Genomic DNA, 18,583 nt, shown 5'->3' on the forward strand with positions numbered 1-18,583 from the left:
CAAGTTCTAGGATCAATAGTGTAATTAGCTCTAATTATCCGGTTCAAATTAGAATCACAACCATTGGATGTTAGCCGAGGCTATAGCAGAAAAATCGCCGGAACCAGTGGCGGTGATTTCTCCCGGCAACCGCTTCCGCCTCCCCGTCTCCATCATCACGCGACACTCCTCCGGCGGCCCCGCCGCTGGTGCCCCTATCCACTGCCCCACACGCAGTTTCATCGATTCACACATTCCATTCCCCAATTTACCATCCCCATCGGCGGGCCATCACCGTCTCGTCTCCTTCCCGGCTTCCCCCTCGGTTCGTTCCACCACGTCTCCCCTTCTCCTCCTCTCCCCATGCCCTCCCCACCCTAACCACCCATGGCGCTCTCCTCCCGCGCCGCCGCCTTCCCGCACGCCACCCTCCCCACCCCGCGTCCGCGCCCGCCCGCCGCCGTCTCCCTCCGCCCGCCGCCGCCCCCGCGCTCCGTGCGCCTCGACCACGTCACCCCCGCCGACCTCGGCCTCGGCCTCGGCCATGGCCTCCTCGCCGCCGCCATCGAGCACCTCGAGCGCGACCCCGCCGCCGCCGACGACAAGGCCCCGCTCGCCGGCCTCTCCCCGCGCGAGCTGCAGCTCGTGCTCGTCTACTTCGCGCAGGAGGGCCGCGACGCCTACTGCGCGCTCGAGGTCTTCGACTGGCTGCGCCGCGCCGACCGCGTCGACGGCGAGACCATGGAGCTCATGGCCGCCATCGCCTGCGCCTGGATCGAGCGCCTCGTCGGCGCCGGCGGCGACGTCGCCGACGTCTCCGCGCTCCTCGGCGAGATGGACTGCGTCGGCCTCCGCCCCGGGTTCAGCCTCGTCGAGAAGGCCGTCGCGCTCTACTGGGACCGCTGCGAGAGGGCGCGCGCGGTAGAGTTCGTCAGGGACGTGCTCAGGAGGGGCGCCGTAGGCGCGGGAGAGGACTACGACGGCGAGCGTGGAGGACCCGTCGGGTACCTCGCATGGAAGATGATGGTAACTAACAACTGGCCGTATATTTTACCCATGTCTTATGCTTGCTTGTTCCTGTCGTTTATGCGATTGATTGATTGATTGTTTATGCGATTGATTGATTGATTGTTCATACTGCCGTTTCATGGTTCTTAGAACTTAGAACTCCTGCTAAAAACCAGCTTAGATTCCTATGCTTCTGGATTTTGACATGACCTGTACTGGTGCGGCCAGGTCTTATCCTCATTTTCATCCGTCCAATTTCACTTGTTGATGCCTCTGTTGACTGTTCATAGTTCTACCGTTTCATGGTTCTTAGAAGTTAGAACTGCCTGCTGAAAACCAGCTTAGATTCCTATGCTTCTGGATTTCGACATGACCTGTACTGGTGCGGCCAGGTCTTATCCTCATTTCGATCCCTCCAATTTCACTTGCTCTATGTGTGATGGTAACTTCTGTGCTGGATAGGTTGTTGGGACGGCAGCTGTCTTGCCTTCACCATCATTAGTTAATGAAGCACACGTATATTACTTGAAGATGATCATCAGTGGATTCTGCTAGTAGGTCTATTCATCTCGTGTGTCATGCTCTTACTGTATCTTATTGGGATGACACGCTTTGGACGACTTCATTGTAAGCACATGCTTCTGGCCTTAGACTAAGGCCTGCCTCCCACGCAGATCACATGTTTGCCTGCAATGTAACCTATTTGGTTTTAATATTGTTAGTTGTGGGCCATCCTTCAGAATTAGCAAATGTGACTAATCATCTTGCACTATTCCTTCTTTGTTGTCGGTGGTTGGTTCGTGTCCCCAAGTCGCCATAACCAAACTCTGGTCATTCAACTCATGCCCCAATCATTTGGCTCATTTGGTTGGCTTTAGATATTTGGCTCGCCCCATGGAATTTGATTATTTCATTATCTAAAGAATCTTGATAAGTTCTTGGTTATCAAATACTTGATTACTTTGGTTGCCCAGTCTTTAATGAAAGAACGTCATGTTGCTAACAAGTGTCTATTAAGTTGGTATATAGTCTATTGTTAGTTTGTTACACTTATTATAATTATTATTAGCATTGACAAATTTGGTTGCAAATCACCACAAATCGGAAGGAGATCAGATTTATCGTATGATGAAGAAGCAGCATGGCTACTTGCTCCAAAACATCAATCAAGGATAGTCACATCATGTTTCTGTTCTGTACTTGCCAACTGATTTTTATTTCGTGATCATTATCCTTCAAATCCACGGGCTTCTTTTAAAACATACAGTACAAGCATATGCATGAATGGAAACATTTTGATACTAGAGCAGATGCATCCTATTGCTCCGTTATGCGTTGGCGTTTATCTTGGTATCATGTGTCTATGCTCTCTAGTATTTCAGAATTGCGAGTATGTTTCTGTTTGGATAGCTTGGAACTATGGTACATAACATATCCGACTGGGTTAATGCAGTGATTCTACTCAAAATCTTAAAGTATCATTTTACTAACTTGCACATCCATCTCTTCTGTCCGGGCACCTGTGTGATAACTTAAGCACTCAACATATCCTAGCTTCTTATAAACACCACCATTACATGCTCGTTCTATCTCTGGTACCAATCTCATTTATCTTGGCTCCAGCTTTTAACGTTCTGTATTATTTTTATTTTGATAGATGGATGGGGACTACAGGGATGCTATTAAATTGGTCATTGAATTCAAAGATAGTGGACTGAAACCTGAAGTGTATAGTTATCTTATTGGGTTGACTGCCTTGGTTAAAGAGCAAAAGGAATTCTCAAAGGCCTTGCGTAAGTTGAATTTGTCTGTGAAGGATGGCTCAGTTGCCAAACTGGATATTGAGAGCATGCGCAGCATTGAAAAATATCAATCAGAACTATTAGGGGATGGCGTTCTTTTATCAAACTGGGCAGTTCAGGAAGGCAGCAGTGATGTTCTAGGACTTGTGCATGAGAGGCTCCTTTCATTGTACACTTGCGCTGGTTGCGGCTTAGAAGCCGAGCGCCAACTTTGGGAATTGAAGCTTGTTGGTAGGGAACCTGATACGCAACTCTATGATGTTGTTTTGGCCATATGTGCTTCTCAAGGGGAAGCTGCTGCTGTTCGACGACTGCTTGCAGGAGTCGAGTCAACCAGTGCAGGGAGAAGGAAGAAGTCAATGTCATGGCTCCTGCGAGGCTACCTCAAAGGTGGTTTCTGTCTGGATGCCTCAGAAACACTAATGCGGATGCTCGATATGGGGTTATGTCCTGATTACCTGGACAGAGCTGCTGTACTGACCTCACTGCGGAGAAACATACAAGAATCGGGCAACCTAGAATTGTATATGAAACTCTGCAAGCGCCTATCTGAGACAGATCTGATCGGACCGTGCGTCATATATCTATATGTGCGCAAATTCAAGCTGTGGATGATGCACATGCTGTGAGGATTTCGTCAAAGCCTTGAATCATATGTATATGCAAGTGGGCGTACTTAGGTTCGAACTGCGGGTGCTTCATATGCTTTCATAGCTTTGATTCGATGAACTAGGCGTAGAATGTGTGGACTAGGGTGAACCAACAGATGCATAATCTTGGTTCCTTGTATATTTTTGACTGGAAAGGAGTTCTCTGCGAGTGTTCACCCCCATCATAGCTGCTGTTGTAATGTTAAACAGAGTACATAAGAGTGTAAATTTCAGTGTTACTATCTCCAGTTGTATGTTGAGTGGAGGGCGCTAGCTGCTGTAGGGGAGCATATACCAAAGGAGGGAGTGTTCATCAATGTACACTTGTCCTACAAACCATTTACATGTATATAGTTGAAAAAAGGTGCTTGTAAAGTTGTGATATATGTCAGTTGTCCTTCTCATCTTGTATGTATCCTCACTTTTTTTTCCCTGATGGTGCTGTACTATCCTCGTATCATGACTGTTGCTAGAGAGTAGGAAAGATGTTCCAAATGTGGCCGAGAAAGTCTGTGGAGCCATATATTTCCTTGCCCAAGGTTATGAAGATGCTGAGGCGGTCTCATCTTTGCTTACACCTTACCTTCCTCATGTTATAGCTGCTCTCCTTACTGCTGCGGATCGTGGTGACATGACCCATTTCAGGCTTCGTTCATCTGCTTATGGAGCGCTGAATGAGATTGTCAGAGTCAGCAACATACCTGAAACTTCAAGCATCATAGGGCAGTTATTGCAGAAGATCATGAGGAGATTGAACCTTACATTTGATCGCCAAATATATACATCTGGTGATAAGGAGAAGCAATGTGCAGGCTTTGCTGTGTGGTGTATTGCAGGTCATTATCCAGAAACTGAGCAGCTCAGATGCGAAGTCCATAATTGCCCAGACTGCTGATCAGTTGATGTTGCTGTTCCTCCTCGTCTTTGCTTGCCACAGTGCCACTGTACATGAAGAAGCAATGCTTGCCATTGGTGCTCTTTCTTATGCCACTGGTCCAGATTTTGTGAAATACATGCCTGAGTTTTTCAAGTACCTTCCAACTCACAACACAGTTCTTCTCTTTTTCCGTATCTCTCGGATCCGATCGCTGTGCGCCTGTGCCCTCGCTCTTGTACTTTATAACAGTTCTGCTCCTTTTTATTTTCGAGACACCTTGATGTCCAGTGGGCACATGTATGATCATGGTAGCTGCGGTGAAGTAGGCACACATATCAACGTCTAAGCCCACAATAAACATATGATGAGCCTAAATTAGAAATCCAAGAACACCTATACTTATCATGGCATAAACCATGCCTAGATACGTGAAGATCGGTTTTCTTGAAGAGGTCGACATGATATGGCACCAAAAATGTCTCAGGGCTCAAGTGATTCACCGAAGCGACGAGACCTTAAAAGTAACTTGTTCAAGTGGCAGTTGCGGGACGTTCCGTCAACCGGGGAAGGTTTTTGGTGACTAAGATATAAGATAGATAGATTATATAATAGTCAAGGTTGGAAAAACGCTAGGCGTAAGCGAGGCGGTTGGCATTCGCCTAGTGCATAGGCGATGCTTAATCGTCCTAGGCGAGCATAATTTATACCATCAAGGGTGTGTATGGATTATTATATATGAATACACATTAATTTAGAGCATATAAATATGTAAATTTCTAAGAACTAGGTTTAGAATAATGCCCATCTACCTCGGTAGTGAGGTATAGCATGACTTCTTATTACGGAAGACAATTTCCTGGTTACCTTGCCTAGATTTCCGCTTACGCTCTACACGAGGCATTTGTCCATCGCCTAGTGCGTAAGTGTTGCCTATGTGTGGGCTTGTCCAATAGAGATAATATTAGTAGATAAAAGAAAAACAAAAAGAAATAGGAAGATCAGATTAAAAGAAAGGGGCCGACAAGAAACTATAAGCCCAGCGCCGAAAAAGGTCCATGGCCCATTAGCGGGCGTTAATACGCTCCGCCTGCTAACGGGGAGAGCTTAGGGCGCGGACCATCAACATGCAGGGAGCCCATAGCCTCGATTTTTTCGGGTTTTGTCGAGTTTTTATTTTGGGTTTTCTTCGGTTTCGGTTTTATTTCGATTTTTCTTCGATTTTTTTTCTTTTTTTCTTTTTTTCTTTTTTTTCTTTTTTCTTTTTAATTTTTTTAAAGTCGAGGAAATTTTAAAGTTAAGCAAATTTCTAATTCGAACAAATTTCAAAGTAAGCAAATTTTTAATCTTAGCAAATTTCAAATCCGAGCAAATTTCGAATCTGGGCAATTTTAAATCTAAGCAAATTTCAAATCTAGGAAAATTTGAAATCTAAATAATTTTCGAATATGAGAAAATTTCAATTCTGAGCAAATTTCAAATCTAAAGAAATTTCGAATTTGGGAAATTTTGAAACAACCGAACCATATGGGCCAAGGCTATTAACAGTTCCTCCTTAGCGATGCGTATAAACCATCGCTAAGGAGCGATGGGTAGCTTCCCCCTATTTAAACAGCAAAACCTATACACCGAACAGGTTGGTGGTTACACCGCGCCGCACACCTAGGAGCTGGCATGGGCCTAGCCCAAAATCGCGAATATGTCTCTCTGGCCCGTTTTCTCTTTGGTTTTCACGATTTTCTATCTGCATTTTGTTTTAATTTTTGCGGTTTTGTTGGTTTTTTGGCTGCTTTTTTGGTTTCAGATATTTTTAGTTTGTTTTTAAAATTTGATTTCGATTTTTTTATTTGAAAATGTTCAAATCTAGAAAATGTTCGAATTTCAAAATTTGTTCGGATTTCAAATTTGTTCGGGTTTTTCAAAACTTGAACAGATTTTTAAAAATTTGATTCCGATTTTTTTATTAGAAAATGTTCGAATTTCAAAATTTGTTCAGATTTCAAATTTGTTTAGGTTTTGAAATTTGTTCATATTTCAAATATGTTCAAGTTTTGAAATTTGTTCAGATTCCAAATTTGTTCAACTTAAAAAATGTTAATTTTTTGAGAAAAATATTTACATTTTTTTTGTATATTTTGAATTTTTTTTGAATTTTTGAATTTGTTCAGATATAAAAAAATGTTCAAATTTGAAGAAATTTTTTTCTCAAAAGAAACATAGAAAAAAGAGAGAAATGGAAAGCTGAAAGAAGCTGTACCTGCAGATGGGCCGCAGCCCATTAAACGACTGCAGGTTTTGGGGTGTGTGGTTGGCTGTTCACGCTACCAGGTCGGTGAATAGGAGCTCCCTATTTAAACCCTGTCCGACGGGGGAGCTCCTATCCCCCGCTTTAAGCGGGAGCGAACCACCGTTCCGCTCGAAGCAGCCACTTCCTGGGCCGTCTGGGTGTGGCCCAACAAAAGGTATTGTCTCTTTTTTCGTGTTCTTGTCGTTTTTATATTTTCTGTTTTTTTTTGTTCAGACAAATTCCAGATCTGACTGTTTTTGAAAAATAAGAATATTTTAAAAATTTTGTTTTTTAAAAAAGTGAACAGTTTTAGAATAGAACATTTTTTGCAGTTGAACATTTTTTAGAATTGAACAAATTTCGAAGTGTACATTTTTTAAAACTGATCATTTTTAAAATCTTTTTTTCCTATTGAACATTTTTTTAAAACTGAACATTTTCAAAATCTAAGCAAATTTCAATTTTGAACAAATTTAGATTTGAATAATTTTAAATTTTGAAAATTCATATAATATAAACAAAATTCTTATTGAAACAAATTTCAAAATTAAACAAATTTTGAATTTGAACAAATTTATAATATAAACATTTTTAGGTCATAAAAAAAATCTGAACAAAATTCGAAATTACCAAACCAATGCAGCAAAAACAAAGAAAAGCCCATTAAAACCGGAAAAACCTGAGAAAACCCGAGAAACCAGAATACAAGGGAAAAACCATACCTGCTAGGCGCTAATGGGCCGGCCCACACCGTCCGTCCCTTGAGCGGGAGCGAATCGCTCCCGCATTGGGCGGCCAATAGGGATCGCCGTCCGACGGAGGACCTGGCAAGCCTTTTTCTCTCTCTGATGTTGCTGGGCCGAGGCGGAAGTCCAGCAAGTGCCATGTCGTTCCTTCATCCTGATGCCAATCAAAATCGGTTCTTTCCTCAAGTCTTTCCACCCCTCGATTGCTACATAACCCGATCCCAATTGTCGAACTCCTTATCGTTTCCTCAAAATCCCCAATATCGATGGCCAACATCCCCTATCCAGGTCGTCTGCCCTCGATTCTCCTCTCCCGGAAACCACGATTCACCGACAGCCGGAACGATACCACGGCCACGGCCAAATCAAAACATGGCTATACCATGGCGGTCTCCTTCTGGATGGAACACCCACCGCACTTGTCCCTCTTCTCCATCAACTGTACCAAGCCTCCCCATGTTTTGTCGCAAGACCTTGATTTCTCAGTTTTGCCACACGTTGTCGGCGCGGATGGCCCTTTCGTCCTCCTCCGCGCCACCTTCTACGCCGCCGCCGGCGAAAGCGAATATTTCCTGTACAAGGCCGGCCGTCCCCCGTCGCTCGAGCGGATTCCTTCTCCCGGCGAGTTGGATGATCTGAGCGGGGTCAGGGAGTGGGGCATCGTCGGCCGCGGGGGCGACGGCCACTATCTCCTGGCCGCTCTCCGTGACGCACCGGCGTCGGAGTCGGGCGACGGCTATCAGCTTCGAATCTATTCGTCCGAGACAAATTCTTGGAGCACTAGGATACTGCACAATCCATGTCCTGGAGTCGACAGGGTTATACCTGATAAGATGATCACGCTTGGACAAGAAGGCTTGCTAGGCTGGGTTGATTTGTCACACGGCCTGCTTGTCTGCGACTTGCTTCTTCTTCTTCGACACCAAGATCCTGTTCCTGCTGGTGCCCCTGTAAGCTGCTTCATCCCGTTGCCTGCCCCGTTGCCTGGAAACAGGTACAAACTCAAATATCCCTTCGCCCTGACCCAAAAGATGAAAAAACACCCTTCAGTCGACGAAGAATCCCGCTCCGCAAGCTGGTTTCGGGATCTCGCATATGTCAATGGCGTGCTCAAGTTTGTTGAGATGGAGACTCATCCTGCTCCTTATCCTCAAAACAAGGAGGACAGTATTATCGACGAGCAAGACTTGATCATGTCGCTCAAGCACAAACCCGACGATGAGGATTCCTGGCTGCAGCTCTCCTCCTTTAGGGATGCCTGGAGGGCTGTGACATGGACTCGGAAACTAGTTTGGCCGCCATCGTCGCCTAACTTTTGGCGCCAGACATGTGCTGCTCATGTTGCTGATCTAAAGAAGTGTGTAGAGTTGTTGGCATTCAGGGAACTCTACTCAGCTTTCCCCATCCTCAGTCCGGAGGATGGTGATGATATTATTTATCTCAGATCTCTGGGGGAACCCAGTGATGGGAATGGATGGGTGGCTGCTCTTCACATAGGGAACAAGGAAATCAAAGCAGTTGGGAAGTATTATCTTCCGGATGATTTTTATTACGACCGCTGCTTTGACCCTGAACATCCTTTCCGTGCCTCTACATTGTCCCGCCATCTGGATATAACTCCAGGTACGCCTAGTCCTTATGTTCTTATTACTTACCTTCTTCGTGTGACTGCCTTGTTTGTTTGTTTGTTTCTGTTTGAAGGAGCCTGCATCTTTGTTTGCCAAAAAATTGGGATTGGTTTTGCTTATGAATTTAGCGGCTTTCTGTAGGCATTGAAGTCTCGGCGTGTAGGAAGATCCCAGAGGCTAGCAGCTCAGCAAATCATCCAAGCAACACCTCAGTTAGTATTTCGTCTATTTCCTATCACTTTTTATTATTTCAAAGAATTGAATTGCTTGCTTCCAACTAACTTGCACTCTCTTCTGTGCATAGATCTGTATCGGTGAGCTCAGTTCCTGCAAACCAAAGAGCAAAATCCAAAGGCAAGTTCCTTATTATCTATGGAAACTCTGTTCTGCTAAGGCCAGGGCACCTATGCTCCGGTTTAGATCAATTCATTCTATAATTTGATAGCTATTCGCTATGCCATACTTTGTTTAATTGACTTTCTGTTCCTCAGGCAATCAGAATTTGATGAGGACATCAAGCGCGTACGAAATCGTCAAAAGATTTCCCAGGTCCATCCTGTTGAAAACTATATGGTATGTTGTCTGCATTGCGCGTTTTGGAAGTAAAAGAGGGGGAAGAAAGCTATGGGCACTTAGTTCAAAAATATGTCTAAAAGCAACTAAACTGTTACAAGAAATTCATTATTTGAGGTCATTGTACGTAATAAAGATGAAATTGTCTATTTCTGCTATGTTGTGATGTGCTACTATTGACGCCTGTTTTCCCATCATCTTACTATAAGCTGTTTGTTGACTATGATTTCAGGCACCCCAGACATGCTTCAACAACTACGCTGGGTATTCACAACAACAATCTGCCCCTAACCCATTTGCCTATAGCGTGCACACGGGCTATGGCAACTGCCAAGAGCACTGGTGGCCTATTGGCGCATCTTCGCAGCAACACGCAGGCTATGGCAACTACCAACAGCAGTGGTGGCCTATTGGTGCATCTTCGCAACAACCAGCGTCAGGCAACACCTTGAGGTAAAAACATTGTTGACATGCTCCTCTTTTAGACAGTAGTCATGGTCTCATTAAGATTACTTGTTCAAGATAGTTGTTGCTAGTCGTTGCATTACCTGTTCAAGATAGTTGTTGTTGCTAGTCATTGCATATGCAAAAGCCTTGCGTGTTTCAAACTAAAATTTAAAGAGGTCTACATGGTGTCAATACTCGATACTCATTTTTGCTATAAACATTTTTTTTGATGAGACGCGTGAACAGTTTCAAGAAAGATGGGTTGGTTTATTGAAAGTTGTTGCAAGGCCTGGAATAGCATATTTACCAAGATGTAGGCCAAATGAAGTGTAGATGTTGAACCACCAAGATCTAGTCAATATCTGTCAGTTGATTTGACTGAGAATACTGTAATAAAAAAATATATGGTTAATCCTGCCAGTGCATTATTTGTTACCACAGAAAAAGTTTCGGCACTAGTGGCTTTTCTTACTGAACATTTATCTGCCATGCAGTGACAGAGATTTGAAGCCTAACCTCAGATGAGGCTTATGGTGGGCTCTCATCTACACCGCTCCCTGAAATCCCACCGTCCGTTATTAACTTCGTGATGTGTGTATACAAGGTAAGGTTGTTTATTCAGAAACGTATACACAACTGTGAAACATAAATACGCATTCAATAGGCCATAGATGGCGTCATTGGTACAACCCCGCGCAGATTTGGTGGCTTGGGCAATTCATGGTGACATGAACAAAGAATTGATTCAATAAATCAATAAGAACCAGAAAATTGGATAGAAATTTGTGCACAAAATTTTCCATTCTTTTTTTTCTACTCTTTCCCATCTCATGCCACAACATACTGTTTCATATGATTCCGAAATTTATTTTGATATTAACAGATTTATTATATGAACCGGATATTAGTTTCTGATGATATCAACAGAATTTTTTTATATGGTACAGAATTTCTAATACTATTTACACATGCAGATTATCAAATAAAAAAAATTCAGAACAAACCATCCATATATATTTGGGTTTGGACACTTATTGTTGAGAGTCCCTTGAACAGAAAAACATTTGGATGAACAAAAATATACCCAATTAATTCAACAAAAATAATGGACTATATGAAGAAAAAAAGTTCTTTGGTACTACTTTTTTTTCCTGAACACGTCACAAATCTTGTTCATGGTAGCCTGATGGTAGAATCTTCCAATCACAGGTCATACATACTGAACATATCACATTATTATTGCTTCTTATCTTAGCTGGAAAGAATCATATTATGAACATATCACATTATTATTGCTTCTTATCGTCAGAATAAGCATAAGCGAAACACACCCATGTTTGATTGTTGCCCTTGCCCAATTTGCATACGTAGCCAGAAAAATAACATATCAAAAAATGTATCTGCTGGCCCTTATGGTTGTCCGCTGCAAATCTGTCGAAGGTTATATAATGCTGCTGGCCGCTGTGCAAGGAAAGATGCAGCCAGGTATTTCAACAGAGCGCAACACCTGAATCGTAATTAATTTAAAGCCGATCTCCAGCAGTCCCGACTCACACATGCCGTTGATATTGCTTCGTTGCCAAGTTGCCGAGCTTGGCGATGGCTCGAAGTTATCATGAAACTCTCCTTCAAAAAGAAAAGGTCATCTGCCATGCACACATATCGGCACTGGTGGAGAAGAAACAGAGCGTAGAAACCTGTTGCAGGATCGGAGACCCTGATGCCATTGACGGAGAACTTCGGCATTAGCAATTGGTCATTTCAACAACAGAGTTCGTGATACATGTATTCCCTGCTTTCTATTATGCTCAATAATTAGTATAACAAAACTGATGGTCGTGATTCAGAATTTACCTACCTCATTGAAATTCCGGCATCACTGCAACTCTCACGGGAAATGAAGCAAAATTCTGGAGCACGCATCAAGCGTTGACGCTGGGAAGGAAAGGACATGGTGTGGAAGTTCATCGGGAGGCATAACTCCGAGGGCGGAGAGTGCTCTCGCGAGCCTACAGCGGTAGGAGAAGGAAGTATATGTATACACCACACGGAAGGTGAGAAGACGACCCTGAAATTGTGGAAGGTGGAGGGGATCGGAAGGGGAAGCAAACAGGCAAAACTGATCACCCCTGCTGGGTCATCCGAGGTGCGCCATCAATCTTTGAATAAAGTTGAATTGTTAAATGGATTAGAAGACGAAGGTTTGCAGGATTCGATTACACTGGGAAAGGAGACACGGCATACTTAAAATGTTGTTTCGAGCATAGTGTAGCCTGGAACATACGATTGCAATCCAATGGATCAAATTTAATGAGATGATGTGGCTTCACCATATTTCAGCTTGCAAACATTAAATGCATTTTAGTGGGGATGAACTTTATAGATATTATAGATGCGGGGGGAATCAATGATGGTTTTCCGAGATGCAAAAAAAAAACAGTATAAATTGTGTTGCATGCATTCGACACTTTTCATCTGCAATTTTCACACTTAAGTTGCTTGCACTTTGCCGGGAAAAAGTCCCTGCATGCATGATCATGCGAATGATATTGGATTGTTGATGACATGGGCACTTGACATGTAAGAAATCCTGCCATTTATCAGCTATTAAATGTAAAATCAATGCATGATGATCATTAATATAAAATCCTTGCAAGAAAAAAAATGTTATCTAGATATATCAATTTATAATAATATTATCAAGTAACTGAACGAAAAGGAGTAAACGCTACAAATGTAAATTATCAGCCATTACATACTTCAAAAAATAGAGGAAAATATGAAGCAATATATACGTGAAAACATCTACCTGTACGGAGTAGTATCTCTTCTCTACTAATAAGTTAAGGATCGGTGGTGTTGGTAGGTTAAAAAACATGAATAAATTTTTGTCCATCAAGAAAATCGTACTCTCTCCGTCTCAGTTTACTAGTCTTCTCTGTATTTCTGGATCGCCAATTTGACCTATATAATTCAAATTATATAATGCAAAAAATATATCATTAGAAAATAGAACATCTAAACTTTTCAATAATATAATTTTTATAATATATAACTAATGCTAACTTGATCAAGTTTGCGATCTAGGGGTATGCGCACGCCCTAGTAACCTAGTAAACTGTGAGAAAGGGAGTAACTAAATCAATCGCTGAAAAGGTTCCTTCCATCGCTAAACGGAACAGCTTCCTAATTCAATCCGTCTGATCGGTCCTAGCTCCGTACATGGGGGTTATGGCATTGGCCGTCTTGAACAGCTAAATTTGTTAATGTCTACTCTCTGTTCATCCCTGCTGTCCTGCTTGATGTTACTGTTTTTTGCAGTATAATGTTCTTATCATGCTTTTGTGGATTGAACTATGTCCGAACTCTGTTTAATGAAATTTCTGCAGTTTATGAGTTGCACTTAGGAATGCAGCAGCTGCACTCAGGACTCAGGTAAACACATCGTTACAAAATCTGGAGATTTATTTTGTCATCATTGCAACAAGCAGCACTCTGCCACACCAAGCACGCAATGTTTCAACCTGTTGGTATATACATATGGATAACGAACACTTCTGTCAAACAAGCAGCAATGCAGCTGAACGCTCTCCAAACTTTTCAGGCTGCCTCTGTGGAGATGATCTCCAGCTCGGCCCACCACAGCGGCGACACCTTGGGGGTGGCCGCGTCCGGTGGCATGGCGGTGATCTCCCTCAGCCGCCTCGCGACCTCTGTCATCGTCGGCCGCCGCCTCGCCTCCCGGTCAGTGCAGGACCGTATGACGCTGTCCAGCCTGCTCACGGTCTCGGCCTGGAGCGGCGCGTTCCTGCTTAGGCCTGGGTCCATCACGTCCCTCAGCTGCCTCTCCCCTCTGAGGAAGCTCGCCGCCCAGCCCTCGAGCAAGCCGCCGTCCGACGCCGTGAACCTGCCGGACATGATCTCCAGCAGCACCATGCCGTAGCTGTACACCACACTCTCCTTGTTGGACATGGGCGGGGACTGCAGGCTCTCCATCTCCTTGGTAGTCGACGAGGCCTCGTCGGAGCAGAAGAAGACGTCGGCGATCTTGGCCGCGAAATCGTCGGTGAGGTAGACGGTGGACGTGTCGAGCGTCCCGAGGATCTCCGGCGGGCTCAGCTGGTGCATGTGCTCCAGGCAGTAGGCGATCCCCACCGCCACTCGCAGCCGCGTCGGCCAGTCCAGGTGACCGTCTTCCCTCACTGCAGCAAACCACACCATTTGTTAGTTAATCTGAAGCTCATGAATGTCTGATGGACGAAACTCCATTAGTTGATCACCATGGAGATGCTCGTAGAGCGTGCCGTTCGGAGCATACTCGAACACCATCATCCTTGTGAATGGCTGCTCTTCCTGGCAGTAGCCGAGCAGGTTGACGAAGTTCTTGTGGTTTACTCTGGACAGGCTTGTTATCTGAAAACACATTGGTCATTCGTTAGGACAGATATTTTTTTGGAGTAGATCCTAATTTGTCAGTTCCATTCTAGCATTGCAGCCACCTTTTTCCTGAACCGTGTCTCGCAGTGCTTGGACCACTCCTTGGCGGAGCTCTTGGTGGTCGACACCACCGCGATCTCGACGCCGCTCGACAGCGTCCCCTTGTACATCATGTACTCCGACAGGGAGCCGATGACGTTGCTGAAATCTTCGCAGGCGGCCTCCAGCTCCGACCTCTTCAGCGACGGCACGCCTGCAGCCAGCTCCCAGTCACTCCCAAGAATTGATACAAATGGAATCTTGGCACAGTTTTCAGTGACAAGCCGAACCTGTCACGAACGCCCTCTGCAGCTGCCCGCTGAGGCCGGTCGCCCATGGCCTGACGGTGACCACCTTGCTGGACCGGTAGCACAGGACGAACAGCGCAACCGACATGACCGCGAGGACGGAAGCTCCTGCTCCCACGATGACATACATGCGGCGAGCATGCCCCGGTGCTTGAGACGCTTCACCGACCGCAGCGGCGCCGTGGGTGACCACCGTCGCCGGCTCCGGAGGCAGCGCGATGCCGCGTGCGGCGTGCCGAGGCGCCGCGAGAGGCTTGGCGACCGCTGGCGACGGCGCGGGAGCGTTTGACGGGGAGCCAGCGTCCTCCAACGATGGAGAGCTCGTCGTCGGAGGCGCCGGCGTCGCCCATGGCCACGGCGGCCATTGCGGGAACGTCGTCGTCGACTCCTTGGAGCTGTACCTGCCCTGTTGTCGCGGTGCTTCACGGATGCTTGCCGCTTGGATTAACCTGCGAATGATCGAGTCGGCAGACCGAGAGAGTGGTGAGCAGAAGAGGTGGAGAAGAACTGGACAAGAGACGCGCGCCAAGCCGCCAACTACCGGGGTCGCGTTGCTCGGTGGTTCAGCTGTCTGTCTCTGACAGCCGACACACCATTCCCTCCTCAGATTGGTGTGTATCTATGCAATGCAATCTAAGAAGATCGAGTGTGGGTGGAGTACCTTTGAAGCTTTTAAGGTGATCATATCATTTCCTGGGGTTCTTTACTAATTTAAACGGAAAATGGAATGTTCCGACCAATAAAAAACATGAACATCTAGATGAAGAAGATTCCAAGCTAGCTACTCTCGCTACTGTAACGCCTTTCACGAGATTACACTACGTTCTCTACCATTGACACACTGGAACCCAGAGCATCTCCGAGCTGAACATGAGAGGTAGAGTTCTCACCGAGCGACGGAGGGTGCATCTTCTTCCCGGTGGTTCGCCCTTCCTGCAGTCAGTTCGTGGTAGCATCGGCATCTCAGTTATCAAGAAAACAAAACTAAGAGGGGTAGCAAAAGAATGCTCTTATGACAGAGAGAAGAACACATGGATTAAATTCCGTGAATGATTCTTCAGCAGTTGGTATGCTCAAAAGAACAGAGGATATGCTCGTAGGCACACATACTGACATACCTTGCTGAGCATCGGAGCCGCAGGTGCCAGGAGTACTGGAACTGAAGAAAATGATGAGCAGAAGAAACCCAGCCACCACTCTGCACAGCCTCCCCATGGATCAACGCTCGAGATAGAGATGCAGTTACTCAAGCTATGTGCCACAGGCTTGCGAGATATGGGGAGACGGGCGTGCAACTGTAGAGCGGAGCGACGGCCGAGGGAGGAAGAAGAGAGAGGTATACTCGGGTCAAGAAGCGGTCGAGGAGCTAGGAGCCGGGAGGATATGGACCTATGGGGGTGTGGCCACGCACGAGCGCGGAGGAAGGGGAAAATGGAGCGATGGGCTATGATGATTTGTTAATCTTGCTTGGGCGTGACCACCGAACGCCACGCCGCCCACGGCACACCGATGCGTCCTGCTTTGGCTCCGTTCGGGTCTAGAGCGGCTCGACGAGGGTCCGTGCGTGCCCGCTCTCGGCGTATGGATGGCTGTCATCAGAGTCCAAAACTACCGCATTGGACAGTTCCAGGTGAAGACGAAGGTAATGCGTCGTCTACCGCGGCCACGATGCCTATTGCTCTAGCGTAGGGCGTTTGGGGGCTCATCGTTCTCGTGGAATCGTCCAAGTCGTCGGCCAAGCACCTACCGTGCAAACGGGAATTTACAGACCTAAATTAATTTTGAACATTAAATAACTTTGATCTCTATCCGATCCCTTATAATTGGCTAAAGGAATAAAAAAAAAAATCGTTTTATCATCTACACCGGACCGAGAGCCGAACCGTTTAGAGGACTAATTATTTTACTCCTCGGCCAGCACAAACCCTAAATAAACTAAGCCGAGGCTTCTGAAGAGAAAAAGTTTGGCTCTCCCACCGGGTCCCCCCCTCGCACCATGAAGTTACCGACGACGCCTTCGCCGACATGGCAAGGCCTTCATCGCCCTTCTGCCCCACTTAGGTTCACTCGCTGATGTCTCCCAAGTGCAGGAGATCTATTGTACTATTTTTCAAAAAGAAATATTGTGGAGTCCACGAAAACAATAAAAAAGATATAGTGGTTTTGGTGTTTTGGATTTGTAGTTTACAACAAAATAAAGTACGGAAAGTAAATAGCAATAAGTAAGTGCTCTCAATGAGAGAAAGCCCAATCATCTATGCAGCAAGAGGACAAACTCAAGTGTGTGTGTGCTTATATAAACAAATGTTCCGGAACGCGCCATGGATTTACTTAGCATTTAGATTTTACACAACATGGTGAATATCTTGTCAAGTTTCAGTTCGTCGACCCTTCCAATCACAAGGTGTGTATTTGCTCATAACTATGGTTGTCCAGCTCAGGGGGGGCGCGCCACCTGGCCTCGTTTGGCCCTTGTGGCTCCCCTCTCGTATTTCTTTGACCCACAACCTTTCTCTTGACGAGAAACTGATCTGATATTTTTCCGTTGATTCTTAGGCATCCAAAAGGTCCTAAAATAGAAAAGTACGAAAAAGGAGGTTTTCCGCCTCCTAGAAATTAAATAGAAATTAAGGAAACTATGTAGGAAAGTCCCATAAATCAATTAAAAAGACATAAATAAAGATGGATCATGGAAAATATCATTCAAAACTAATGATATAAGTCACTATATTTGATGAGGACATCCCTACCACACTACCACCTCCGTCAATACCAAATGAAGCTGAAGGTGTTGTGAAGCACAAGTCCAATGAAGTTCGGATTGGACCTATTACAAGGGCTCGTGTGAAGCTACTTAAACAACAGGTGAACTTGTTCCTAAACGATACTTTGATTGATGAGAAATTTATACTGGCTAAGTCCTGTTACTTATGTATCGTCAGGTATGAAGAGGAGACAAGCATCGCACGAGAAGGAGAGGAGCAGCTGGACGTGAAGATGGACGTGAAGATGGACGTGAAGCTGGGCATGAAGCTGGACATGAAGATATTCCATGGACGCGCGAGGGAGGATAGGGAGGCATGCACGAGAGGAGAAGCCAAAGTCCAGGCCGGCCCAGCACCCGGTCAGACCGGCCGCCACGCCGGCGCGCCCGGTCCCTGGCCCAGTCCGACCGGGCGGCATGCCGGGTCCGCTCCGGCGCCAACCGGAAAACCATCTGATGCCAACCGGGAGGGTTACTGCGCGACAATTCCTGAGCCCGGTCAGCACCCGGTCCCTGGCCCGGTTTGAACCGGCCAGCCCGGTCCCAGGCCCGGTCGACCGGCCCCCAGACCGGCCGTGTCCGAGTCTTTCTCGACCAGATCTATTCTGGGTCGGTTATTTTCGTACTTTTTCGACCTGAGGTCATCCCGGACGCCTATATAAGTGCCCAGGACGCCCCCAAAGTTGCTTTAGACCACGTTTAAGATAAACCCTAGTTCTTAGTTGTTTGCTCTGCAAAACTATTGAATTCCCTACACCATATTGCTTGATATTGTGTAGATATGAAAAGTCTTGTGTGATCTGTTGTTCCATTCGGAATTAGTAGATTACAACTTACCGCTTCGTGGTCGGCGGCTACGTGCTCAAGTGTGTGGAGTTGCGAATATCTTGCAGGGTTGAGAGCTGTTGCATTGGCGACAGGGACCAATCGAGAGATCTCGTTGCGTCATACAAGTTATCATCCACTCCATCATCCGTGATTCTCCGCTGTGTTCATCCCGTGATCATCATCACCACCGTTGCTTACTGAGAATATCGGGCC

At 45.7% G+C, this 18,583-nt stretch overlaps 3 protein-coding genes across 4 annotated transcripts; 2 read left to right on the forward strand and 1 right to left on the reverse strand.

Moving 5' to 3' along the window:
• The first annotated feature begins 351 nt into the window (after positions 1-351).
• On the forward strand, positions 352-3,823 carry LOC124706377 (pentatricopeptide repeat-containing protein At2g30100, chloroplastic-like). Its single transcript, XM_047238044.1, has 2 exons — positions 352-1,005; positions 2,645-3,823. The coding sequence occupies exons 1-2, from the start codon at positions 367-369 to the stop codon at positions 3,416-3,418; spliced, it is 1,413 nt and encodes a 470-aa protein (XP_047094000.1). The 5' UTR covers positions 352-366; the 3' UTR covers positions 3,419-3,823.
• A 3,724-nt stretch (positions 3,824-7,547) lies between these two features.
• Positions 7,548-13,448, forward strand: LOC124706378. 2 transcript variants are annotated; one of them, XR_007004398.1, is made up of 7 exons: positions 7,548-8,969; positions 9,116-9,186; positions 9,279-9,328; positions 9,466-9,547; positions 9,780-10,000; positions 10,489-10,598; positions 13,384-13,448. XR_007004398.1 is itself a non-coding variant. In XM_047238045.1 (6 exons), the coding sequence occupies exons 1-6, from the start codon at positions 7,613-7,615 to the stop codon at positions 10,517-10,519; spliced, it is 1,812 nt and encodes a 603-aa protein (XP_047094001.1). In that variant the 5' UTR covers positions 7,548-7,612; the 3' UTR covers positions 10,520-12,912. The 2 variants fall into 2 exon arrangements, 1 of the variants encoding a protein (XP_047094001.1); XM_047238045.1 differs by lacking the exon at positions 13,384-13,448 and having other exon boundaries at positions 10,489-12,912.
• Positions 13,426-16,273, reverse strand: LOC124706379 (probable inactive receptor-like protein kinase At3g56050). The gene is made up of 6 exons (XM_047238046.1): positions 15,897-16,273; positions 15,669-15,711; positions 14,761-15,227; positions 14,494-14,684; positions 14,275-14,407; positions 13,426-14,196 (listed from the first exon to the last, which is right to left on the reverse strand). The coding sequence occupies exons 1-6, from the start codon at positions 15,991-15,993 to the stop codon at positions 13,595-13,597; spliced, it is 1,533 nt and encodes a 510-aa protein (XP_047094002.1). The 5' UTR covers positions 15,994-16,273; the 3' UTR covers positions 13,426-13,594.
• Between the last annotated feature and the right edge of the window lie 2,310 nt (positions 16,274-18,583).

This window comes from Lolium rigidum, chromosome 4 (assembly GCF_022539505.1).
Source record: "Lolium rigidum isolate FL_2022 chromosome 4, APGP_CSIRO_Lrig_0.1, whole genome shotgun sequence".
NCBI classification, from domain to species: domain Eukaryota; kingdom Viridiplantae; phylum Streptophyta; class Magnoliopsida; order Poales; family Poaceae; genus Lolium; species Lolium rigidum.

What these genes read in the sequence shown, in the direction of transcription:
- LOC124706377 (XM_047238044.1), top strand. Translation starts at nt 367, where the DNA reads ATGGCGCTCTCCTCCCGCGCCGCCGCCTTCCCGCACGCCACCCTCCCC. An exon ending in ACCTCGCATGGAAGATGATG is followed by an intron (nt 1,006 to 2,644) that starts GTAACTAACAAC and finishes TTATTTTGATAG; the next exon opens with ATGGATGGGGACTACAGGGA.
- LOC124706378 (XM_047238045.1), top strand. Translation starts at nt 7,613, where the DNA reads ATGGCCAACATCCCCTATCCAGGTCGTCTGCCCTCGATTCTCCTCTCC. An exon ending in CCATCTGGATATAACTCCAG is followed by an intron (nt 8,970 to 9,115) that starts GTACGCCTAGTC and finishes GGCTTTCTGTAG; the next exon opens with GCATTGAAGTCTCGGCGTGT. An exon ending in GCGTCAGGCAACACCTTGAG is followed by an intron (nt 10,001 to 10,488) that starts GTAAAAACATTG and finishes TCTGCCATGCAG; the next exon opens with TGACAGAGATTTGAAGCCTA.
- LOC124706379 (XM_047238046.1), bottom strand. Translation starts at nt 15,993, where the DNA reads ATGGGGAGGCTGTGCAGAGTGGTGGCTGGGTTTCTTCTGCTCATCATT. An exon ending in CGGCTCCGATGCTCAGCAAG is followed by an intron (nt 15,712 to 15,896) that starts GTATGTCAGTAT and finishes AACTGACTGCAG; the next exon opens with GAAGGGCGAACCACCGGGAA. An exon ending in GCAGAGGGCGTTCGTGACAG is followed by an intron (nt 14,685 to 14,760) that starts GTTCGGCTTGTC and finishes AGCTGGCTGCAG; the next exon opens with GCGTGCCGTCGCTGAAGAGG.